This window comes from Stegodyphus dumicola, chromosome 6 (genome assembly GCF_044657685.1).
Source record: "Stegodyphus dumicola isolate Sdum_Otavi_A_Nest chromosome 6, ASM4465768v1".
Classification (NCBI taxonomy): Eukaryota; Metazoa; Arthropoda; class Arachnida; order Araneae; family Eresidae; genus Stegodyphus; species Stegodyphus dumicola.
In genome coordinates, this window is record NC_140773.1 from 46,328,333 (window position 1) to 46,355,862 (window position 27,530).

Here is a 27,530-nt window from a genome sequence, read left to right on the forward strand (position 1 = left end):
CATCTTCGGAAATTTTGAATAAAAAACTGTAATTTTTTTCACGTATGCTTAGAAATACATCTACTTTAAGATGACGGTAAAAATTTTATAGATTATAATTTAAAATCTTTTTCGTAAAATTTATAAAAATTATTTAAAAATACAATTTTTAAAAAATAAATCATAAAAAATGGGAGAAAGTTATTTGGAATGAACCTAAATTTCCAAATGTGAAAGAAAGAATTAAATAAGTTTAGTAGAAAAAAAGAGATATTCATAAATATATACCAATCGCAATTAACACTGAAGAAGTAAAATTTTGAGAGCTAATTTTTTAAAAACTACTCTTGCGATTTTTACAAAGCTTGGCAGTTTGGCACGATTTGAGTCGTAGAATCGAAATATGGAAAAACATTGGCATGTCATTTCATAAAAAGTCCGATTTTGTGTCGCTACATATAAATCTAATACATATCCTAATTCACGCTTTCGAGACATGAAAAACGCATGTTGAATTTCGTCAATCGGCCCAGTGGAACAGGAGATATAGAACTGTTCCCCCTTTTTTTTTCCGCAGTGTACATGAAAATACATGGCTGATACAATTGAACATGTTATTTTCTTTACTAGTTACAAAACATTACAATGTGACTGGCGGTATTAAGTGACGAGTCTTTTATCCATGTAATAATGAGAGCATGGGAAGTAAAGCCTAAATGCAGGATATTGCAAATCTGTTTTTTTAGATATTAGCTGACTATGCATGACAGCTCTCAGCTGCTGCCTTCCGGAGATGGCAGTTGAAGATAAATGAGTAATCAAACACATAGCGGTCGGGATTGCTAATATGGCCACATATGCAAAGATCGTTTTCCATGAAACCGATCCGATTAACACAGGTCATAAATGTTTTGTTTGCAGCGAAGAACTCTGTAGGTTCTTGGATGCCACTTTTGAAAATTCCATCAACTTTTAGAATGAAGTTTAATTTTCTTATGCCTGTAAATTCATTGATCCAATCTAGTTTCCATTTATTATAAAGAAGTTGACATGTGGAAGAGTTTTAGATCAGAAGCTGGTAGTTTTATACTGAGGGTGTCTATTCATAAGCTCGGTCCTTCAGAATGAAATACTTTGAAAACGGCTGTATTTTTAGCTAACAGCGCCCTCCAAAAATTCTTTTTCGCTTTCCGAAGTCCCTCTAAGATGGGCCATTGCCTAGGGCGGTATGTTCGTTTTTGCTTAAGGGCCGTTCAGATTCGGGTTTATCTGAGCTAACGGAGTCAATTCTATGTGTCGACTAGCTCCGCTATACCTGCAGTTCAGAACTTTCAACTCGCCCCCTATGCGGAAAAGACTGGTTTTCGAGATGGGTCGACTATGGCAGATGTCTCCGTTACCTCAGATAAAACCCAGTCTGAACGGCACTTCAGAGCAATTGTACTCAACCTTTTTTAGTGCTAGGGCACATAAAGCAGTTTCAGAAAGCGAAGCGCCACCACATAACATTTCTGTCCCTGGTGATATTCAGGCCATCCTTTCGCGATATTGTCACGTTAGTTAACGCAAGCCAAAATATGCATTTCATGCACAAAGTTTTTATTACTTACAATATAGCCGGGTCTTTTCTGTTTATGGTGTTGCACTTAATGCGGTTTCTGGCACTGAATTTCGTTCACCAACATATGTACGTTAAGTGTATACGCTTAGGTTTCCGCATGCAAGCAATTGTCAAGATGTGAATCAGTGAGTCCGCTCCGGTTCTTCGACTTGATAATGCTCATAGTTGAAAATAGTATTCGTAGAGGTAGGTAGACCCAGAATAAAATTTGATTTTATATGCAACACTTCTTAATAGTTGAAACCTGTTCTTTTCTACAAGTTTCCAGAAAGTCTACATCCGTGCATTGGCTTGCAGGCTTCTTCAGTTCCAGAAAGTCTACTTCAGTGCATTGGCTTCTTCAGTTCGACCTTTTCCAGCTTCAGGTTTTCCACTTCTGCGGCAATAATTCTTGCAATTGCTGTGGCGGTTTCAGTGGCTTCGTGGTGAATGGGTTGACAAGAAAGCTCGCCACTGGCTCCAGGCAACTGAAATCTTGAAATCGCTTTTCAAATTGGCCCACAAGCGTCTCGAGATGGCCGGAAAATCGCGAGGACCCAAAATTGTCGTCATTCGCTTTTTTTTTTTTTTTTTTTTTCATGTTCGGAAAATGAACCAGGGACATGGAATTTTAAAAGAAGCCCAGAAATAAGAATAAAAAATTATAAAATTAGCCAACTTTAAATAAATAACTCATTTGAGACATCCATAATGTAAATTTGGCTTTGAAAGCTTTCACAGATCCCACCAATTGAGCCAGTTCCTTGTCTTTACACTGAAGATCCAGATTTAAAATGTTGTTTCTGAGTGATATCGGCGAGGAAAGCCAGATCATGTAGCCACAAAGTGTCAGTTAGTTGTCCAATGTGTTTACTGAATTTGGCAGGGTTAGATTGCATGAACTCTTTTATCTGATCGATTACAGATAAAAACCTTGACAGAACTTTACCTCTGCTGAGCCATCGGAATTCTGCATGCAAGATGAGGTCGACTGGTTTATCTTCGGAGTCTTCCAGCAGTGCTTTAAAAAGTGGGTATTGCAAAGGAGCTGCACGAATAGAATTGATAATCGACGTGACAACATTCATGATGTGTTCAAATGGAAGTATATTTGCGCACAACGCTTCTTGATGAATGATGTAGTGATAAGACATGAAGTTTGGAAAGCACTCGTCTTTCTTACACAAAGCGGTAAAGCCGTTGCTTCTTCCTGTCATGGCAGGTGCTCCGTCTGTGGTAATTGCCGATAGCTTTTTAAGCGGCAAGCCAATTTCTGCCGCAAACGTCTTAAAAACGTTGTAAGTGTCCTTTCCTCGGTTTCTAATCTTCAACGGCAGAATTTTTAATAATTCTTCTTTAACAGAAAAGTCGTTAAATACCATTCTTATCATAACAGCTAACTGCAAGGTGTCGGAAATATCTGTGGGCTCATCAAATAGGAGAGAAAACTCTCTCTTCAGTTGAGAATGCGTGACATCAGCAATTGCTCCTATTCTCCGTAAAACAGTGCTGTCTGATAATTAAAGGTCCTGAATCGCATTGATGATTTCACGCTTGTTAGAGAATCCGTCAAAGAGGCTTACGGCACCTGCAAGAAATGCTTCCTTCAGCAACTCACCGTCTTGAATGGTTTTCTCTTCTTCGCCAACAAGTGATCAATTTTAAACGAAGCTGTTGTTGCATTTTTGGACTTTGAAACTGGCGCAACAAATACTGATTGCTGCGCTGGAAGCTTCAATTTCAACTCATATACTTTCTTCCTAATTTCCGATCCCCCCCCCCGAGTAGTTCGTTGAGTGTGCTTTGTTTAGCATTGAATTTAGCTCAATTTATTATTACGTTTTAGACATTACTATTATGCAATGGTGAGTTTTCTGATTCGAAGTTTATATTTAACTATAAAAGAATATACTTTTGTTTAAAGTTATTTATTTAAAGTTGGCTTCTTTTAAAATTCCATGTGATAAACTGTAATATTACGTAAGCACATTTTTTTTTATTTGAAACATTACTCAAAATGAAACAGAGAGCATTTAAAGGATTTAATTCAACTGTTTTGAGTTTGATTACCCTCTAAAAAATAGAAAGTACTTAAATATGACAAAATTTAACAATCATATTCAGTAAATGTAAAGATAAAAATGCGAGATAATTTCAGCAGCTAAGGAAAACAAATCAGTTTTGTCAAAACACGATTTCAAAACGAAATTTTTATAGACTATATGAATTTAAAATGTCTTTAACTGCATTAAAAACTAAAATTAAAATGCACATATATCTCAGTCCCACTGAGCTATTAATGCTTTTTTGATTACCCTGAATGAAAATATTAATTTTTCTTTTATCGTTCCCCTGGAATATACAGCTTTTAGTGGAGGCTGATTATTTGTCTGAATGGCAGGATGAGGATTTAAATCCGGCATAAGGACTGGTTAGTTTATATGCTCTTACGTCTTCTCGCGAGCGTAATATGAAATTACTCCTTGTGATTCTTGGTGATGAGACGGCTATAGGATTGTTCGGCTATTTTCGACAAATGCATGAGAAGTATGCGTTCGGCTATTAAAAAAGTAATAATAATAAAATGATAAGGTATTTCTCGCGTCTTCTTAGCATGCCTTCGTGGTGTAATGGTTAGCACGCTCGAGAGGTCCGTGGTTCAAGTCCCGGCGAGTGCATTGGTCATTTATCACGTCTCTCAGCATCAAAAATCCTAATGCCTCTACAAAATAAAATTTAAATGCTTTCAGATTTTACATTACCCTCAAAGGGGCGTTTTTTAAGTTTGGGTGTGTTACCTTTATTTATTAAAAATCATGTTCTTCGCACTTAAACCATAAATTTCAGTTCAACAGCAGTATCGCAAAATAATTTTAAAATGAGTATGTCTTTAAAATTTCCGATACACAGTCTCGGGCACTGGAGATAAAAATGGCTTTGTTTCCGTACAGTGTTGCCATTGCTTGCCTGTTAATCAAAAATTTGTTAAAGTTTTACAAAATATGAAATAAGAAATAAAACAAATTCCAAATTTGGGCTTCCAGATGCCCATATTCGGGTGGAAACGTACGTTATTCAAAATTTGATGGCTCCAGGTACGGCTGTTTTATCACAATGCGAGAAACATACATACATTTATACAGATTCTTCATTATTTAATTTCTTTAATGTAACACAGGACTCTAATATTTGGTGGCAAAGCTTATTCCTTTTCATTTAATTTTCATAGTATTTTAATTCACTATTTACTTATTATTATTAACTTAATTTATTACTATTTCCATTCCTTTATAATTTATTTAACTATTCATTATTTATTGCTTTATTATTTTATTTATATATTTTTTGTTTCCGTTTCTGTCGCATTCTGTGGAGTTACAGCACTTCCAATTTTAGAAATTAATTCCTGTGTGCGGTATTAGAACATGTTTATACCTTTTTACATGTGAGCGATACAGAATAAATCATAAGCAAGCACATTAAAATATCTATAAAACTTTATAAAGCTGCTGTAGTAACAGCAATAAAATATTAAATTTATTGATAAATGATGTATATATGGTTTCATAAAACAGGATCTGCCTTAATCAGTCTGCTGAAAACATAAATAGATAAAATTACATAAAACTGATAAATTGAAGTAAAATTGGAAAATGTAGGCACAATTTTAGCATGTATATATCTTATTGCTTGAACTTAATGATTTTATATTTATAGGGTATTTCTCCCGTTCTCTTAGCATACCTTCGTGGCGTAGTGGTCAGCAAGTTCGACGCGTATTCGAGAGGACCGTGGCTCAAGTCCTGGCTAGGGCATTGCTCATTTTTCATCTCTCCTGCTTCAAAAAATACCTAATGTCTCTATATATTGCAATTAAAAAATTATGTGAATATCATATAAAGGAAATAGTTATTTCTTTTATATGGCTTTCACATAATTTCGGGTATTTTATTTCAATCAGAAAGCAGAGTCACAGGTCACAAAAAATCAAATACACACACACAACACTCACCCACACATACACACACAAAAAGAATTCCCCCAAATAAATTAGGAGCCTCGGACTTCTTGGTAAGATTAGTCTTTATAGCGTATTTTCTGAAGGGTATTAAGTTATCGCGATGTTTAATTAAGTGTTTTATATTCTATTAAATAATAATCGAAAATACTATGATCAAAGTATCACCCTTACGCAGAGACAGAGGGGCATATGCTTCTCTCATGGAAGTACACGGGAAAATAGCAGTAACCTGTGCTATACTGATTCAAAACGTGGTCATACACTGACTACGAATAAGTATTTGAACACCTATGCAAATGACGATATCTGCGGTCCTAAGGTACGTCACGGACTCCGCCGGTATATATCGCGTAGGAAACAGCATCGGTTTTAGTCGCATGCAAGATGCCTCGCAGTTCGGAGCTCTCTGATTTCGAGGAAGGTATAATTATCGGGTATCACAAATGTGGCCGATTCTTAAGGGACATATCTAGCGATCTGAAGTACCCAAAATCGACAGTGGCCTATGTGATTAAGAAGTGGAAGGTGAGCGGTGATTGTCGGAATGTGCCGCGAGTCGGCAGACCAACGAAACTGGGAGATAGAGACCAACGAGTGCTGTCCAGAGAAATTCGGAAGAACCGCACCCAACCGATGGCCCTCATCCGCGAGGAGTTTCAACAGGCATCCTGGAGTATTGTTTCAATGAATACCATCCATAAGGAAGCACATCTGCTTGGTTTTCATGGTCGTGTTGCTGCCCATAAGCCTTTGATCACAAAGTCCAACCGCGCTGCTCGGTTAATGCGGCACGAAGCACATCGAAATTGAACCGTAGATCAGTGGAAACGGGTTCTTTGGAGTGAATAATCAAGGTTCACCCTTTACCGTTCGGATGGCAGGGTCTGGGTATGGCGTCTACCTGGAGAACGTCTCCTGCCAGAATGCATTGTGCCAACAGTCAAGTTCGGCGGAGGTGGAAAAATGGTCTGGGGGTGTTTCTCCTGGTATGGGCTGGGGCCCTTGGTCCCCATTCATGGTAAGCTCAACTCCGATGCCTACTACACTATTTTTGGATGACAATGTGCTTCCTACGTTGTGGCAGTTTTACGGGTTGGACCCCTGTTACTTTCTGAACGACAATGCCAGTTGTCATGTTTCGACGTTAACCAAGGCTTGGTATGGTGCCAATGGAGTTCATCGAATGGACTGGCCTGCCCAGAGTGCAGACCTGAACCCTATCGAGAACCTCTGGGACGAGTTGCATCGCCGAATTCAGGGGTGCACTACCCGTACAAAATCGGTTAAGGAACTTCTATGTCTTCTCCAAGCCGAGTGGAAGAAAATACCACTAGCTATCATACAAAGACTTGTGGAAAGTATGCCCCGGAGGGTCCACGCTGTAATTACCTCTCGTGGAGGCTCTACCAACTATTGATTTTGAATAAAGTTAGTTTTTCTTTTCTATCACAGGTGTCCAAATACTTATTGGTAGTCAGTGTTCTAAAGTCCCTCTTTATCAACTTTTGGAGAAAATTCTTGAAGTGTTCTGCCTTGTATTGCAGAATCTCATACCTGTTGCTACTATGAGTCGAGGATTGCATTTAAATTAATTTTATGTGGATCTTGAGCCACGGGACTTGAATTACATTGCTTTGATGTTAGTCGTAGCATTCTTTGCAAGCAAGTCAGCCGCCTGATTGCCGTCGTTCCCACTTTGGGCTTTCATCCAAGGAGGGGCTATATGTGATGCATAAAAGCTATATGTAAGCGGCGGCGTTAACTGAAGCTGATCATATTCTGCTTTTGTATACATTTCGATCAGTGATGGACATATCGGAAATCCATGATATTACTTTAAGATACTTTATTCTTATTTATTTTTTTAAATTTCTGTTGGAAGGTAGCTTAAATAATGTTTTACTGTATGTGTTCTACCAAAGGGAGAATTTTAAGCGTTTCAAATTTTAAGAATGATACAGTTCATATCAATAATTACATTTTCTCGCTCACTTACTTTGCTAAGAGCATGTTTTCTCTGCTTTTAATGTTTAGTATTCAAAACTGAATTTACAAAATTATGCTGGGTAACCTTCTTCTGTTTTAAATTGTTATTATTAAAAAAAGATATTTTTAATGAAGCTTGCAGATTTAAATAGAATATTAATTTGCTTAAAACAACATTAAAAATCCATGCGAAATATTTTAATAGAAATTTCATTTTGGTAAAAAACATTTTGCTTATATTTTTATGTAAATTTGTAGCTTTCTAGTAGTTAGCAGTAAATTATTGTGTAAATTCATGCAAAATTTTGTAAGAGAAATTATTGATCTCATTTATTATTAGTTTTAATTATTAGAAACTATAAACTTAAATGTGTTACTTTTTTCTTCATTCTTTGTTTTCTGTTTTTAGTTGAAGATTAGTAATTAATGCATACTTTAATACTTCAGGGGATCAACTAGGACCTGCAGTGGAAGTTACTATTAATAATCCTGACAAACTACTGCAGAAACCTCGTGGCTGTGGAGAGCAAAATATGATGTTCTTGGCTCCAACTTTATACACAATGAAATATTTAAAAGTTAAAGGAAAAATTACTCCAGAAATAGAAGAAAAAGGTTATGCATACATACGCCATGGTACGAAAGAAAAGTTTAATTCAATAGTTCTTCGGTACTTTTCCATTAACACTTGGCGACAAATGCGAACTTTGGCGGAAAATCTTACTAAATGTCAACAACCCTAACGATACTTAAATGTTCATGGAAAAAATGGAGTTATAATAATAACACTAATGTACTATATAATAAATCTAATGTGCTTTCCATCTCATGTACTGACCGCTGTATACGTAACGATGTGTATTCGCTTAAAATATATCAGAAGAATTGCACAAATTCGGCCTCGCGCACAGTTTTGTCATTCCGTCCTCTACATAGTGAAGAGCGATTCATGGGGTGATGTAAAAAGGCTGCCATATCTCCCGCTTTGTCGCCCATTTGGCGCTCCGTTAACAGAAAAGTACCATTTCTCTTTAAAATTTTCAGTATTTATATTGTTTATTAAAAGGTACTTCTATTTTAGGTCAATTTTTAAAAAACATGTTTAAATACCGTTTATTATTCTAAAGTTTTTACGTGTTTGTATCGATATGAAATATTCACAGGACTTAAAGTTGTCCTATATATATAAAGAAAAAAATTTAGAACCAATTTTTCACAAAGACCAAAAATTGAAATTCATAAGTAATAAACCTCCATAATCCTATAAATGCAGAAACCAAATCCTTCAATACCCCACTTAAAAACATAAATGAAATTGAAAGAAAAAAGAACACGATAGAAGAGGAATTCAATCAACTTCAATGCTACTTCGTCAGGAGTAGGAACGTTGAAATCAACTGAAATCTCTGTTCCACAAAAATCTTTGCTTTTCTATATCCAGAATTAGCAGATAAACCATTTCAATGTATTTTAATTATAATAGCTCACCCGAAAATTCTAGCCCCTCTCCAAAGCAAGGGAAAAACAAAAGAAATTCTAATCAATATTTTTTACCTTTAAATAAAGAAACCTATTTATGAAAACGTTTTGAGCATCCTTATTGAGTCTACTAATTTTAAAGTATAATTAATTCTAAAATTTAGTTAAAGTTTTACACAGAATCACATTCTTTATTCCCTATTTGTTTTAAAAATGGTCAGAATTTACTTAAATTTGATTTTAATTAATAAAGTAATATTTTTCTTTTTTAAAAATTCTATTGTAAATTGAAACTTTAATTGAAGTTTTAAAATTTTATCTTTTGTTCTTATTTTTAGCCTTTTGAGAGTAGAAGGCTAAAAATGATTCAATAAACCAAACCAACCATAAAATTAGGCAAAGCAATATCGTTACTTTTGATAAAGAATTTAGTCGAGGCTTTATCGATTTCGTGGCCTCTAAACTGATAGAGCCTTGACTAAAGTCTACGCCAAATAGAAGGTTGTTGCTTTGTCTAATTTTATGTAACAATCTGAATTCTGAAATTTCTAAACACTTGTATAGTACATATTTTTTTTCTAATTTTTCTATATAAATTTCTAAACATTTGTATAGTACATATTTTTTAAAAATACAATTTTGTGTTTTATATTTATACTATATATCCTACATTTTTATCGGAAAAATTTCCGATTGAACATTTTTGCATCACATGATAAAAGTAATCTTTCTTAAATGTTATATCATCACCGAAGTGCTGGGATACAGACATGACATGCCTTAAGTTCGGTGATATCGGCGACAAATGCTTGTGGCCTCTTTTCGATTTCTTTTTCTCCGATGAGTATTTAGTTTTCATTTTCCTTATTAAGTATCTATAATTGCGCACCGCGTACTGAATTCCATAAGCTATGTGTAAGTTATAAATAAGAGTGCTTTAATATTTTTACTATATCAGAATTCACGAAACGGAATAAAATGGAGTGTATCGGTCAATGCAAGCAAGTCTTAACTATTTTTAGCGAAACGGCATGGCACAAGACAAAACGTGAAATTCTTATTGAAAATCTTTTATTGAAAAACCAAATTAGACTTTGTTCACTAGCGATTAACTAAAATTATCTTTTACTTAAATCTCATTGCTATTTTAGCGGACGGGCATTTGTTTGCTACACCAGAATTTTTTCAGTCTTTTTTCAGTTCTTCATCACATCAGTGTTCAGTTTCCTTAAGTTCTCATACGTGAAATTCAAAACCAAAATCATAAAATTTTCGAAAGCAAAAATTGCCAATGTAGTGTACTTATTGCCATTAATTTATTTTTCAGTCGTTTCTTAGTTCATTATATCAGTATTCAGTTTTCTTAGTAAAATTGCGTACACAACGTTTTTTTGCCTATTTATTATCAACTTTTTGTCTTATTTATTTAGCAACACTTTATTGCACTTACGCCGCTTAAAATTTAGCAGCAAAATCACAAAATATTTAAACACAGCATATCTTTAAAATTCCTAGTGCAGTGTTAAGTATTGCCATACATTTTTTAATGTTTGTTGTAATATTTATCTACATGGCGATAACATTTGGTGACAACCTCGTTTTATTTGTGTTACTATATATTTTGCTTTATTTGGCTATGTTACTTTTTTTAAAATAACGCACGAAGATAAAATTTGGTGGCAGCACACCTTTATTTGAAAAATGATGCGGACAAAAATTTGAGAATTGAGAATAATAGCACTTCCGGTGCTAAAAATGAAAAAGAAAATACTTATCTTCGGAATCCAGCTTAACATTTCAAACCTGGTGTGAAAGGTTCGTCAAATACTGCTGTCCTATTTTTACTTCCTTGTACGAAGTAAAAAGAAAGTATTGTAAACGCGAAAAGTTCCAGGCAGCATATTTCAACGAAAATATCCATTTTGATCTCTATCGAATGCAATTTAATAATGTTTTTGAGTGATATCTGTACGTAAGGACAGAATAAAAGACTCGTTTCCTCCAAAAAAATTATAAAACTCCTTTAAAATTAATCGTACGTATCTCGCATAACTCAAAAACGAGTAGCCTCAGAATGTTGAAATTTTGTATATAGGACTACTATAACATGTAGATGTGCACCTCGTATTTTGGTTGAAATCGGCCGCACCAAACGTATATAAATATATTTATAAATATATCCACTTTGTTACCCGGCTCAGTGATCTCAGTTTCTTTACTTTTATATGTTTGTAAATTGTACATTTTTTGCTTTAAAAATGATTGAATTATGTTGTTTTTATCTTTCGGTTAAGGTTTTTATGCCTTTAGTAAATCTATATGCAATATTTTTAGAATTATCAACAATTTTAAAGTTGTTTAAGTGCCGCTAAGCCTTTTGTTTGATGGCGGCCATTGATTGTTTACATTTGAAACAGCAGACTAGTGGATTTGTTGCCAATCTAGAGAAACTTAGCTTCGCAACAACAAAGATAACGCCTTCATTTATTACTGCCAATTAAATCATGCTTAATTCTTTCTGGAATTTTTTCGAGGAAATAAGTGTTTGAGATTTACTTCGTAGTTTTTAATATAGATATTTTGAGTTTTTATGTGTTTTTGCCTTCTCGCGAAGTGAGAACTGAATTAATTGAATGAGAAATACTCAATCGTCTTTGAAAAACTGTTTCTTTTTTTTTTTTTTTTTTTGTTTTCTTTGCTTAATTTCTTTTATACATCATTCTAGCTTTATTATAGTCTTTGAATAGAACATGTGGCAACGATTAGATAATTCTATTCTTTAAATAATATAAATTTTGTGCATTATGAGTTATAATATGAACGAAATATTATACTGTTAAGTGAATCTAGCTCTAGAGTGTCGCTATGGTAAACAAATACTAGAGTGAATTTTAAAGAATGCATTTATTCTATTGTGATTTATGCGCTGTCGGCGAAGTAGATTTAATTCAATCCAATAAGTTTAAATGAAATGCAAGAAAAAAATGCGTATAATTTAATATTCCGTACAAGGAAGTCATGTGGTGTACACATTAGATTTTTTATATCGTGAAATCAAGAAGTATCTGTTTACATATGATATGATAATACAATTAAGACTAATACATAATTTACTTGTGCCAACATTGTAAGATGTTTTCTATCTCCTTCCCGCGTGCCTCCGTGGTAAATTGAAAGCACGTTCGGTTAGCAATCCGGAGTTCGAATCACGGGGAACACATTTCTAATGCTGCACGATATCTGCTCCGATACGTACCTCCTAATAAATTCTACAACCTATAATTTATCTAACTGAGAATTATAGTAATTCTGAATTCTACGAACTGAACTTCTGGGAAATATTAGATCACCGAGATACCATACAAATATTTTATGTCGTTAAATAAATATAATTAGTATCAACTTTCGACATCTGAAAAAAATAATATTTGCAATTAAATACAGCCAAAATTTACCTCATGAATGTTTCAGTGTAAGAAGCTCTGTTTGATTAAATTACTAGAACTGGTTAATTTTGCATTTACTTTTTATTAAATTATTTTCTTACAGGTTATAGTAATCAATTGGCATTTAGGAAAGCCGATGGATCATATTCAGCTTTCAAGCACTCTCCACCCAGTATATGGTATGTTTAATACTAAATCATATTTATCAGTTCAGAATTTTAAAAAGGGTGAAATATTATTTAGTCAAATTTTGTTTAACTGAAATAATAAAGAAATACTGAATAAATGAATCCACAATCAAATCGGTTTCAAGCTTTTAAATAGACACATTTTTCATTCTTTGAAAGTTAATAATATTTCGCAAGAAAAATATATACAGTACGAAGTTCAATTCCTGGAATAATCCACTCGACCACCAACAATCCGTTTTTTTTTTTTTTTTTTTTTTTTTTTTTTTTTTTTTTTTTTTTGAAAAGCAGTTTTTTGCGAAAAGGAAGAAAGAATTAGATTCGGAAAGTAGCATATACTTAAAGATTCAAGCCTTGCGTAGTAGACATTTTTTGATAATAAAACATGCACAGCGTTCGAATTAATTTCATTTCGGTATTAAATAAAACACCACCATGTTGAAGATACACAATCATGTATTATGACAGATCTGTATGCTCTTTGCTTACCTAAGTGGCTAGCCAAGCAGATATTGCGCTCTTCGACACATACAACACAAATTGTACACTTAACCAATGCGCATCAGAAAGAAATTCCTGTAGATTCTTGAACACACAGTAGTTTCTGGTACCGAATTGGTGGATGAGGTAGAAAACTTTGCGATGCAGATTCTAGTGTAAGCTTAATTTGTATTGATCTGCCAGGTTCGCACATGAAATCAGCCTCTCAGTTTTAGTTTTCCTCTTTAGTTAAATTTTTACCTGATGCTACACACTTCTATTTGATTTGTATCTGTATACAAAAGAGGCCAATGCTAAGAAATCTACTACTTAGGATTTATTTCATACATGATTAAGAACTGCCACGAATGTTTTATAATTGAAAATATTCCACTGTAAATGGCTAAAATTTTAAAGCATGAAAATATGACTAAAACATTTTGGCTAAGCTTGAATCAACCAAAAATATAAACTAAGTATCATGAATCCTGACTTACAAGTTGAAGTTATTAATTATGCAACTGTGCAAATATCGGGTTTTAACGAAAGCTTCCCGCCACCACAAATATCGTCTGTCCAAACAGTTTGCATTGGAGTGTTTGATGATACATTGTCAAACGATATTTGACATTTGAAAGAAAGCGACTTGCTTTAGAACACTGTGTTGTGAAATTTGTGAACAAATATCGTTATCATTAAGTACAAGGTGTCTGAAATGGAACTATCCCGCTATCAGATTAGAGCCATGATTTAATTCAGGTTCTGTTGCAAAAAGTTAACTACAGAATGTCACCAAATCATATATACAGCTTTAGGTACTAATGTTGTATTATATATGACATGTGAAAGTTTGGTAACCAAAGTTCAAAAACAAGGACTGTGCCATTCAACAAGCAGAGCGCTCTGGCCAGCCTACTGATATTGATGTGGCCCGCCTGCAAGAAATTTAAGAAGAAGATCAGTATGCAACTACTCGAGAGCTTGCTAAGGAGTTAAATGTTAGCGCTATGTCCATTAGTCGAAGTATGCATCGCATAAACCTGACGTACAATTTCAATCGTTGGGTACCGCATGAGCTGACTCAAGCAGATAAGGACAGATGTGTTCGGGCTTGCACTAATCTGCTCGAATATCAACGTAGGGAGAAAATTCTGGACCGAATCATCAGTTGCGATGAAAAGTGGATTTACTTCAATAACAAAGGTCGGCAAGCGGATTGCTCTGCGCCCAGCAAGGCCCGTCGGCAGTGTCGCAGAGTGCAATTTGACTAACAAAAAGATCATGCTTTGTATCTGGTGGGATTGTCGTGGTATTATCGATAAACAGTTTTTGAAAAAAGATAAATGCTTCGACATTAAGATGTACAGCGAAATTCTAGCCCGTGGTGACGCTGCTACCAAGGAAAAACTTCGAATTGAAAGAATTGAGCCGACGCCCAAGGTCATGTTCCATCAAGAAGATAATGCAAGACCACATATTTCTTCTGCATTCACCGGCAGTACTCTGTACTGACTCAAATTCTTCCACACCCACCATATAGCCTCGAATTTTCTCCTTTGGACTTATAAGTCTTTTCACACCTGCAACTACATCTTGCTAGTGCTACCTTCCACTCTGCTCAGAACGCCCGAAATGCGGTTTCGTCTGTTTTTGGACTCGAAGCCATTAAGTTTCTGGGCCGAAGGCTTTGAAAAACTACCAAAACATTGGCAGAAAATCATAGATTTGGATGGTGATTACTACCCACTTTAAAGATGCTGCTTTCATGTTTCTTTCTCTAATTTTATTGAAAATGTTTTTTAGCAAAAAAAAAAACATTCGTTACAGCCAGATATATGTTATCATTAAAGCTATTCAATTACTTCATAGACTAACTATATATTTCATAAATTAACTAGCCAAGTCGGTTAAAGTGTACAATATATTAATAATTTCACGTTTTACCTAATTATTCTATAAAATAGCTTGTTATTCTATAAATAACATTTTACCTTTTGCCTTGATACCTTTTTACGCATTCGCGAAAACGATGCCGAGCGGATGTCGTACGTCATGTTTGTAAAGAATTCAAACTTATGTGACACCATTTTTTCGCTTCGTATCGACGTAAATCAAATTAGTGATCCGCGCAAGTATATTAATTCACAGCTTATTTATTTTGAATACGGAAATCTGTGTTTAAAATGTGTCACAAACCATTTTGTCAACGAACGAATCTTGGAAGCTCTTTGGTTTTGTATCGTATTCTTCAATTTCATGTACACTTAGCTATTTGTCGAAGAGGATTTGTTCATCCACGCTTTAACCCTGTTGCACAAAACTGGTTTGCATTACGGCTGTGGAAGCTTTCGTTCTTTATACGCACGTTCTTTGTTAAACTATAATATACTCCTCGACAGATGTGTCGTGTCACCTGAGTGATATCACTCCCAACAAGCAATGGAAGTGTTTTTCCTCCTTGGCCTAAACTGAAATGTATTCAAGAACCTTCCTCTGTAGCTTTTCTTTTTGAAGCATCACCGAATCTTGGCATTTTCTTTTCATTCCCGGAATCCATCTTTTTCCTTGAGGATCTTGTGACACGGAGGCCAACTCTGTATCAACCGCATTCTTTGACGGCCCTTCCGTGCTAAAGCCAGGCGATTCCCAAGCAATCAGCATCATACATTCGCTTTTACGACTTCACCATTTTGTTCTTTTAAATATAACGCTCTTTCTCTTATTCTCTCAAATAAAAATTTTGTTTTGCATGGGTCATATCTAGATTACTCTTTACCTCATCCACTAATTTTTGGATATTTGCTAACTTGAAGTCTTCAGACCTCTTTTCAACAACAACAAAAATTATCGATTGACGTAATCACCTCTCTGCCAAAAAATAATTCAGCTGATGTCTTTCTCGCGCTATCGTTTTTGGCTGATCTCACTGCATAGGCTAAGTTGTACCAGCGTTTGTGGTAATTTATTTCCATAGCTACGGATAATTTTAATTTATATTCATCCACTCTGCGATATTCGATTGCGGTCGATAAGGGACAATTTTAAAATGTTTTATGTCAACACCCGTACACATTCCCTCAAAAATTTGACTTACGATTGTTTGCTATTGTTTGAGACTATTTTAATATTACCTTAATATAAATTTATTAAAAAATAAATCTGAAGCAATTTTTGCGAACGTTCTTTTGAGGGAAATTATTTCTACCCAGTTCGAAAAATGATCAACGATTACGAGTAAATACCTGTTTATTTTTTCTTTACATGTGTACTTTATTTTTTCTTTCCAGCGATTTCGTTACAGAATGGGGTTTTTATGCTATTTAAGTGCCCAGCAGTGCTATAATTAATATCATTAACTGGCAAGTATTACAGGATTTTACATATTGCGCCACAAATCTTTGGAACGGTGAAAAGAAAAACAACTTCCCTTATTTTTTTAACTGTTCTTTTAATTCCGATATGGCGCTAAAGGCGAGTCGTGCAGTTCGTGTAAAATACTTAAACTCAATGGAGTAACCGATCTTAATATACTATTATTATGTCTTGTATTATTACAGAATAGAAAATTATCAATGACTTCGCAATATACAGCCCTATTCGTAATTCTCGTTATGCTCTGATGTTCAGAATTATCGGAATCTTTTAAATAAGAGAAGATAATTATTACTTCCGGGTCTACTTGCATTTCTGAAATAATTGCTTCATATAAATATAAAATTTTAGAAGTTACCATGACATATTTTAATTCTTTCCCCTCATCATTTAGTTTAATTTGTGATAGGGCATCTGCTGCAAGATTTTCTTTCCCGATGGCATGTTTAATTATAAAATTGAATTCTTGTAATTTAAGATCCAATGTTATGAAGCTGGGTGATAAATTCTTCACGGAATACAAGTGTATAATGCTCGCATGATCCGTATATACAGTAATCGGTTTTCTGTCAAAATAAACTTGAAATTTTCGTGCGGCCAATAGAATTGCTGTTTCTCTCTTGGTTGAATATGAATTGCTATTTGAAATGAATTAATTGGTGAAATCATTCATTTCAACAATGATTCCTTTCAACAGCATTCATTCATTTCAAATAGATTTCCGTACTCAAAATAAATAATCTATGAATTAATATACTTGCGCGAATCACTAATTTAATTTACGTCGATACGAAGGGAAGAAAGAGCAATTCTAAGAGAGAAACAGAAATTCATTTCAATTTCAATTTCAATTTTTTTTTAGTTGACCTAAGTGTTTTGCCAAAATATGAAGCATAGCAGCATTATCAGTGTAACAGCGTTTTCAGTGTAATTGCATTATCCGTTTACTATATCAGTGTAATAGCATCATATACCTTGTATGAAATATACCCTAGTTCTTGTAAGCCGGCCGGGTGTTCGGACTCGCTCTTACCTGTCACCTGTCGACCTTGCTTATAAGCACGGTTCCTATTGCGAAATCAGGACATCTGCAGCGATTTCTAAATTTACTGTCCACTTCAGGAAATTTTACGACGGGTGCTGCGGTTAATAACGTTTTAAGATTATCAAAAGCTGTGTTTGTTTCTGTAGACCTTGTAAATCTAGCCTTTTTTTTTTTTTTTTTTTTTTTTTTTTTTTGCAAATTTAATAAGGGCGCTGCTATGTGAGAAATAGCTTTGATGAAACTTCTATAACAGAAGCTCAAGCCCAAAATAATTATGCCTATTTTTTCGCCATGTTAGTTGGTAGGTTATTTTTGACAGCCGCAATTTTGGAATCTCCCATTTCTCTTCTCTTCTCAGATATCTTATAACTCAGGTATCGAAGTTGGCTGCGAATTTACATTTTGCCGAATACACCTTTAAAATTGCTTCTTTTAGAAGCTAACAAACTTCGTGCAAATCCTGAATGTGTTCATCAGTTGTCTCGCTTATGACTATTATGTCATCTAAATATATAAATGTTGATTTTCCAAAGATAGGCTTTAAGATTATGTCTAAGGCTCACTGTCACTGAAACTTAACGAGGACTCCCCAAAAGCTAAACGGCGTTCTAAGGAAGGCATAAGCCACTGATTTGGTAATAAATGCGGTTTTTTGCACGTTCTCCGGTTTCACACATGTTTTTGACACATGTTCAGACGTGAAATATAGCATCGTCCTGCATTTTATAGATTTAATTTTTCTTATTATTTTCTCAATTATTGTTAATGCGAAACCGGATATTTTGATATAATGTTTATTTTTCTGCAGTCAATCGAAAAAAGCCATGAGAAAACTGTGCGTGGCAGATTATTTTTTTCCGCCATAGTTCTACAGGCATGTTCGGGGGGATTATAATTGTTTTCAGTATGCCTGTATGCTTTAACTTCCTGTTTCTATCTTTTGTGAACCCTGAGTTATCATCAAATAAATCTGAAAAATTTCTCACCAACTGCTACAGTTTCGTCTTCTCTTCTGAATTCCGTTCTTTTAGGTCCTAGATCGCCGGCTCGATTTCTTGTCCAATTAGCTTTTCATATCTACCCGATCGTATCTTTCTGGGAACTAATTTTCTCGGACAGATAAAGATTTTAAAAAAACCAACCGCAGTATTACGTTTTTGATATAAAGATTTAAAATAATGATTTTAAATAACTCCAACCGCAATATTGCTATTGTAAGTTTCTCACCCCAAAAATAACACCGATAAAGGTGTTGTCTTTGTGGTGTTACATTTGATCTGAAGGCATGCTGTTTAACACAATTTGAATAACTGAGAGGGTCAAATTTTTAATTAGCACCATAGTTAATTGGATGTGACAGGCTTTTACTTTTCTCTGAAATGACGGCCCTCTCTGACCCACAGCACCTCTAATCTGGTTTAAAGTTTTTTTCGCCTAGACCAATTTCCTGTTTTAAGATTTGTCTTGGCGATCGCCTTTAGCGGAGGAAACATTTTCCCGATTGCCAAACCTCTGTCTGCCGTCAAACCTAGTACTTCCTTAAGGCTACATGTTTCCGAAAATTTCGCTGAATCTTTCTTCGCCTTCCTACATACGGGTATTCACTGCCATTCACTTACTTTCAAATTCCAGCACTAGTTCAAAAACTTGTTCTAGCTTACCAGGGTTTCTTTGCTACAGAACATCTTGAATCTGAGGCTAAAGTCTGGGTAATATTATCTGAATAATTTTTGCATCAGATTTTTTCCATACAACAAATTTATCATCTGCACTTTTCTTAGAATTAAATCTGTTAACTCATCTACCTTAATCTCATATTTACCATAAAATTCGAATTCTAACTTCGCTCTGTCTTTCACCACAGAGAATTCTTTCAAAAGGCAGCAGTTTTAAATACTTAAAACTTATAATTTTCACTCCTTGGTTCACCTAATAAATATTTCCCGATGCCTTTCCACCAGCTCCAGACCTGACTTCAAAGCGCTGTGGTTGCTATGGTTACCTTTTGCAGTTCTCCAACAGGGTATGTAAAAAATACGCTTTTATATTTTCCGAAATGGTCAACATCGAACTTATATCGTCAAAACTGCTGGACAGCTTCACTGATGTGCGCATAGTGTCTACAATAAAGCCGAAGCCTTCTGTCGGACTTACACTGGTGCAATAGGATCTTGGAATCCCGGCAGGGGTGTCTAAAAGTAGCGCTATCCTACGGCATAGTTCGTAATTAAGTTGGGCGCCAGATGTAGGATTTCTGTTGTAAATGGGAGTACTACAGACCTTACTACACTAATAGCGAGTTATCGCTACGTCTTACACAAAATACAAAAGAACGTTTAAAACAACTTTTAATTTTAGCTTTAATGTAACAGAACAGGTAGAATTTTTACTAGAGAAAAACTTCCACCGCTTACGGATATTAAAATAAATATGACAGACAATTGAATTATAATGCTAGTAATGTAATCTAAGACTACACAATGAGTAGAATAAGTTAGCTGAGATATTTATCGGCGCCTAATTGAAACATAGGCTAGCGAGAATGCTAAACCGGAATATAGCTTTTAAATAAAGTTAGAGAAAATGCTAATAGTAAGATGGGAATTGCCAAAAGCTCTGATCTAAAAATTCGAAAATCTTATCTTAAATGCATACAAATCTAATTTGCAATACGAAAAGCTGGACATTGGTAGTTCGACTCGGATTCGAATGTAGGCAAACGTGCTAGCACTATGGTAAGTTTCCGTTGTTTTCCACATGTGTAAAGGGAATATCAGCCAGTTTTCCTCAAACATTTCTTCACAACCTTATGCAGATACCTATGTGTGCTTTGCCGTATTCAAATAACCTAAATTATCCTTACCTTTTCTAAAAACAAAATGGCTGAAAACATTCAAGAAATCAGTTATCTCATGTCTTTCAACCATCCCGTTTTTTGAATGGGTGGCTGAAAAGTCTCAGATAGTTTGCAATTTTTCATTAAATTTAGTTTCAGCTTTCAAATTAATATTGTGTTTATAACTTATTTCGAAACTTATAACGAAAAGAGCTTTATTTTTAGGTTGACAGCCTTCGTTATGAAAGTACTTTGCCAAGCAAATGAATTAGTACATATTGATGAAAATGTGCTGCACACTGGTGTAAAGTGGCTTCTTGACAATCAACAAGATTCTGATGGTTCTTACATTGAAAGTCACCCTATGTATCATCTTAATATGATGGTAGGCATTAAATTATTATTTTTAAATAAATACAAATTTATTTGCTCTAATTTCAATATTTTCTTTTTCACTTTAGTCATTTCTTATTTTTACTGAATTTATGTCAATAATTTAATTAACATATATGATACTGGTGATAAACTGCTCTAAATGTTTCTAAATGTAATTCCACATAACAATTTTATTACTGCTGAGACTTTGGAAATTATCTTCTATTTAATTAACCCATACAAAGGCCATGTATCATATCTGCACATTTCATCTTGATAATGACAGTTTTAATAATATAATAACTAGCTAAAGAAAGATTTATTAATTATTTGAGATGTACTTCAGCATCTATATTATTCAGTGATGAAATAAGTGGAATTTATTTTTAGTGCTAACATTAACATTAGTACGTTTTTGAAGAATATTTAGCAGTGAAACACAAATCCCATATATTGAAATTTTGAGATTTTTCTTTCAGCCAACTGTTTTCTCTAACTCTACCTTTAAATTCTGAGACATTAGCAATCAATAATTAAACAGTTTCTTGAGATGGAGCTCAGTGTTGAAGACCGTCCTTGTGTATGTCATTTAAGCTCTTCGCCATTCATTCCGTTGTTACATACTGTTCAGATCTATACTATACTCGAATTTTTCCACTTTAAGATATAGGATTTCTGTCATATTCTTTCAGTTATGAATCAAAGCCAGACGGTATTTATACAAAGAGAAACTGTTTTTAATGTCTAGCGTAGGTTCCGTTATGCTAACTACCCATTCAGTTGCAGAAATCATCGGTACAGAATTAATTTAAGGCTTGATCCATATCTTTAAAAAATAACCTTAAGCCTACTTTCTTCATTGAACATCACAATACGTTCTAACATTCAAGTTTCACTTCATTCTCAGCATCCATTTTTTTTAAGTTACATCGTTCATGTTACCCCTTTATGTTAAACAACTATTTTTCATTCTGCAACAGCAAATTGTCTAAGACAGGTGCAACAAGGCAGATATGTTCCAAATATCTTTGTTGCAGAAGTTGCGTCCTGTAACTATGTCACAATGAAATTCACTGGGCTATATGAGATAGTTTGTTTTATTGATACAGTTTCTCTGCGACGAACATAATGCAATGCATGTGAGCAAACTGTAACTAAAACGAATTTCTAATAATTTATTAAAATACGAAATGAAGAAAAGTTTAAACTTTAATAGTGTATTTCAATGTTGTATATAATGTATGGTATCTTTTATATCTTTTATGACCTTTAAGAACAGATTTCTTACTAATGTGTTTATTATCTAATAACGTGCATATGAATTGTTTAATGTGTATGTTGCAGATTCACTCATAATTTGAAATTTTAGTTTCCATATTCACATAAATTTTAATCTATACTGCATGTAGGGTAATTTCATTCTTTGAACGATCTCTTGCATTCTTTGAATCATGAGCATATGTCGTAGCTAAGGAATTATACATGACGTATGTAATATTTAATTTTATGTTTTTAGGGAGGTGTTCAAGGAAACATCGCAATGACAGCTTTTGCTTTAATAGCCTTAGAAGAATGTAACTGTGATGTTGAGGTAAAAAATAAATGTTATCAAAAATAAATTTATCTTTCTTGCTAACCTATAGCTGTACTTATACAGCCATAAAAATAATAAGTTTTCTTTTATAGAAATTGAAATATTTTGCTAGCAGAATTTTTTTATTTTTTACAGCTTCCTCTTAAGTTCCCTTTCAAGAACAATAACAGTCTCATGTCAAGTTTATATAAAAGATAGCATTTGTTTATTTATTTATATCGAAATTCAGGACACTGCATATTCATTCACTTAAATAAAAATTTGCAATGTCTTGCCGGTTAAAAGTAAAATCCATGACAAACAATATCGTCCTACAATCTTGGGCTCACTTTGACTGTTGATACGTTTTTTGCATATAGTTCCTGCACAAGCAAATGATTATCCTCATTATACTGTCGTATTCATATAATACAATCATATTCACTTATGAGTTGTAACGGAATAGGAATTTTAGTCTGCAAGATGGTTCAGATTTAAAATTCCATCCTCGTCTGTCACAGAGAACATTGCTATTGTGATAAACGTGCTTGACACAACAGATAATGATTTATACTCAAGTAGAGAAATGTTTGGATATTCTTGCATAGCAATTTCCTGATCATCGTAGAATTCCTATTTGGTTTCTCAACTCGTAGAGGAAGTTCATAGAGTGTTCCTCTTTGCACACACAATTTCTTTGTTAAGGAAGAGATAGCACAATATATTTTCATGGTGCCACAAGATCTAAAAAAGTTTTAAAATGGAACATTTTACCATGCCAAAATTATTGCAACAAGCAGCAGAAACATTCTGACTTTGATGCTACATCATGTCTTCAAAGCTCTAGCGCAGTGTCTTGATAAAGCACACCCAAATTTATGTGAAAATCACGATTTGGTAAGCGTCTATCTTCTTCTGCATTAGGCGAGTTGTGGAATTTCACACATAAGACAATCATAAGACAATCACAATAAAGTAGATGTGTATTTACCAAAGTTCAAGCATTCCAAGTCAAAATGAGAAGCTTCTCGAACATGTCAACATTCCTGACCACCACTTCAAATTCTGCATGCATCATTTCATTAGTAATGGGTTTTTGATAATGAAATATCCTCCGTACTTTATTCCGTATGATTGATATATTTTTTATTTATTTTTATACTTTTTTCTTTCTTATTTTTATTCTATATTTTTATTTTATCTTCATAATTACAATTTTAATAATTTAATAACGATCTGAAGAAAGATTTATTAATTGTTTGAGGTACTTCAGCATCTAGGTTATTCAGTAATGAAATTACTGGTATTTAGTTTTAGTGCTAACATTAACATTAGTACGTTTTTGAACAACATTAAACATTGAAATCCAAACTCTTACATATGGAAATTTTGAGGTGCTTCCCTGAGCCAACTGTTTTCGCTAACTGTGCCTTTAAATACTGAAATATCAGAATCACTTCACATTGTTGTCGTATATTAAGACTATGTTACTATGTAAGTCGTTTTTTAATGAATAGGATGTTATAATGATGTGAATACGTTCCTAAGGAAACATGGAAGAGCTGGTTTTTCAAAGGATGCAGAAGTGCATAGGGTGAAAAGTATTTTGAAATACTGTAAAATAAAGCCACATTAGATTATTTCCTAGTGATAAATTTGTACTTCTATACTATGACAATGAGATAAAGGTAGGCATCAAGAATAATTAAAATGATTATAAAAATAAAATACTGCTTTGAAATGTAATATAGGTAAATATAAAAAATAATTTTTGGTCGTATATAAATTGATAGTAAGATTTTTAATCTACTTTAAATAAACGGCAGAAATGCCAATTCGCGCTTCATTGTTGTACAACAATAATGGCAAAGCAGTATTCCACGTTACAAAAGCATATGATTATATATTCAATGATGTTAAGTTTTAAAATGCTAGGTTTCATTGAGACTTTAAGCACTAAAATTAATATCAAAACTGGTGAATAACAGGAGACTGGATAAATTTTAAATAAAGGCGTGAGAAATAGACTGGCATAATTTATAAAACCAAGAATAATTCAGTCTTCTGTAGGAGAATACAGGTACAGTTAAAAAATGAGCATATTTTTGCGTTCTGTACGGGTTCGTGGATTTGGAGTGAATAACGACGACATTTGATGAAGAATGAAAACACAATTTGTTAGCCAATATTACTCAGGGCAGTTCCAAAACAGGTTTACAGCCTTATAAAAATTACTATAAACACGCTGAAACAATCAGCGACACAGTCTTCAGGCTATAACGGTGAAGACAGCTTCACGGCAAAGCACCAGAGTACAGCTCTCGACTCGGTTCGGTCGTTCTCGGAACTCAACTTACTCTCGAGACTCTCCACGCTAGAACTGGCGATGCACTGAACGATACACTCGATAGCCTCAACGATGCCCTGACGAGACACTCTTGCGATGCACCAACTCGTGAAACACTCGACGACCAACTCGACACTAGACTGACGATCAACTCGCTAGACTACGAGCCACTCTCACTATATTCGCGATGAACTCACTAGACTAGGCACTGACTGACTGACTCTCCACGTACCAGCAGGGTTTATATAGCTTTCGGCTTGCGTTCGAGAACATTCTGAGCCAAACCGGTGAGAATTCGTTCCAGAAAGTTCTCCATCCGTCTATAGTATATCGTCGCCAGTTTTGTCGTCAAATGGGCGACTTTGCGCCAAATATGGCAGCCCTGCCTTCCCTTGCCATTTTCTGGCTACCCTAAGCCCGCTCTGCGGAGAAGCTACCTTAATGCGTCTGGGCATTTCGTAACAATATTATTATAATTTAATATGATGATATACGTATCTCATACACATAATATGGTCCTTTATGAGAATATATCACCAATAAGAAACAGGAAACCACCAACTTTCCTAAGAATTCATTATGTTGATTGAATGAGATCAATAATTAGATTTTCAATTTATTTTTTGGGGGGTAATTTATTTCATTCAAGTAGTGTTTTGAGGCTTCTTAATGTAAACTGATAATTGTAAATTATATTTTAATTACTGTACTCATTTCTGATATTTCTTTCAGAAACTGAATTTAGTGAAGGCAAGAGCTTTGACTTTCTTAGAACTTCATCTGGCAGATGTAACTAAAGCACTTCCAGTGGCAATAGTTGCTTATGCTTTATCTTTAGGGGACAGTCATTTAAAGAGAGACGCGCATGAGAAATTGTTATCTTTAGCAAAGCAGGATGAAGGTGTTATCTTTTCTTTTATATTTCGTTTTGCTTTTTCATTCTTTTATGTTAAACTTAAACGTTTACTGATGAAATAAGAGTGATATAGTATATGCACATAATACATAATACACATTGTTTTATTAAAGACTAAATACATAATAAAATTATAAGCTGAAGGAAAAATTTTACCTCTCTTTTATGTGTCTGAATGCATTTTTTCTAATATACTACGTATCAGGCCAAGTATGTAGACCACTAGATGTCTCTAGAGGTGTGGAAATTATTTTGATTATCAATAGAAGGCGCTAGTATCGCGCATAAATGTGATGTGCCTTTTTCGCTTCTCGAAGACTGTCCAATGAACCCTTTTTTTTTTTAATGAGACACGAATTCGATAGGAGTAATTAAGTTCCTCTTAAACGATTTGTTCTTTGTTTATCATCATACTTGACTCTGTTTGATTAAATTTAAACAGAACCGCCAATTTATACGAAGGTAAATATTAAACATCTTCTGTTTTAAACTTTTTAATATAGATCATTTTCGTCAGTTGGTATCAACTTCCTAGAATATTTTTAGTTAAGTTATTGTATTTTTGATATTTTCTATGGGCCACAGTCATCGCTAAGCATAAATATTAGCTTGCCTAAAATAGTTATGGCAATTTTATGCAGCGCTATTTTGGTGTTTCCTTAATACTAATACATAATTTTATCTTCTTGTAATTTGAACACTGTTTTTCATTATAAATTAATTATTTTTTCTGACAGAATTTTGCGGCATTCGCCAATTGCCAGATCGTAATATACATGACAGTTCCTTCATTAAAGAATCGATGTTGAATTTACATCTCACACAAGAAACGTGTCTGAATAAAAATAGAAATGATGCGACTCGGTATCCGTGACAGTCTATGTGAGATTGTGACATTTAACATACTCATTCCAGAGGTTTATGCAGATTTTAGGAAAAGTGTTGTAGTTTAAATTGAGAGGAAGAATCTTAATCGGCATGTATCGTTGTAGACAATAAACGGGTTGCCTTTTGTTGCCACCCCTGAAAGGAAGCCACTGATTCACAAATAGAGGTGAACGTCGACATCTGGTATGGATAGTAAACGTTATACATTGATTGAGATTTGATCGGGCGACTCTGTTGTAACTGAGTAGCTGGAGTTCTTAACTGAGAATCACTGAAGACAGTCAGTTACATAAAGTTCCAACAAGTAGTAGTTGTCTAGGAAATTCAAATTTTGTGTTGTATAATTTTAAGTTTTGTGTTGAATAACTTTAATTAACTCACGGTTTGGAAATAAAGCTAATTTTTACATTTTGTGTTATATATTGTATCTGATGGCAGATTAAGTAAAAGGCGATAACTCAGCTTTAAAGGTAGATAACTTCTAAAGGTGAGCAGTGAGTAGAAGTAAGTTAATTTAACAATTCGAAACCCTTAGACACTGCAGAATTGCTATTGTGTATTTTGCAGCTGTTTCAATAATGGAAGTTTACCCATTTGCCTGATTATTTGAAATATTATCAAAATTCTATCTTTTAACATGAAACGTTGCTTTAGAGAACATAATATAATTCACAGGGATCAAATTTTATAAGAAAATGAGATGATTAAAAATCGTTTTCATATTTTTCTGTAATGAACTATTTGATACTAGTGCATAATGTAAAGAGGTTTGCTTCTCGGTTTAGAATTTTGAATCTTTACAGCATAACATCCAAAAACAGTTTTGGGTTTGATTTATTTAATTACGGCAAAACACTCGAGGGCTATCTCCCTAAGGTGAGAGATGCCTTCGTGAAGGACTTTCAAAGGAAAACTGGCTCGTATACACGTTACACGTGGGGAAAACCACGAAAACACCCATGCAACTAGCCCGTTCGCTGATATTCAAACCCCCCAAAC

The 27,530-nt window shown here is 34.1% G+C and overlaps 1 protein-coding gene across 1 annotated transcript in view; it reads left to right on the forward strand.

Annotated features, from left to right (window-relative positions):
- Positions 1 to 27,530, forward strand: part of LOC118183538 (venom factor-like) — a 337,533-nt gene that overhangs the window by 227,416 nt on the left and 82,587 nt on the right. Inside the window, exons 23-27 of the mRNA XM_085818275.1 lie at positions 8,034 to 8,222; positions 12,615 to 12,690; positions 20,658 to 20,817; positions 22,324 to 22,398; positions 25,460 to 25,628. Coding sequence (XP_085674401.1) covers positions 8,034 to 8,222; positions 12,615 to 12,690; positions 20,658 to 20,817; positions 22,324 to 22,398; positions 25,460 to 25,628 — 669 coding nt within the window. The remainder of the gene's footprint in view (positions 1 to 8,033; positions 8,223 to 12,614; positions 12,691 to 20,657; positions 20,818 to 22,323; positions 22,399 to 25,459; positions 25,629 to 27,530) is intronic.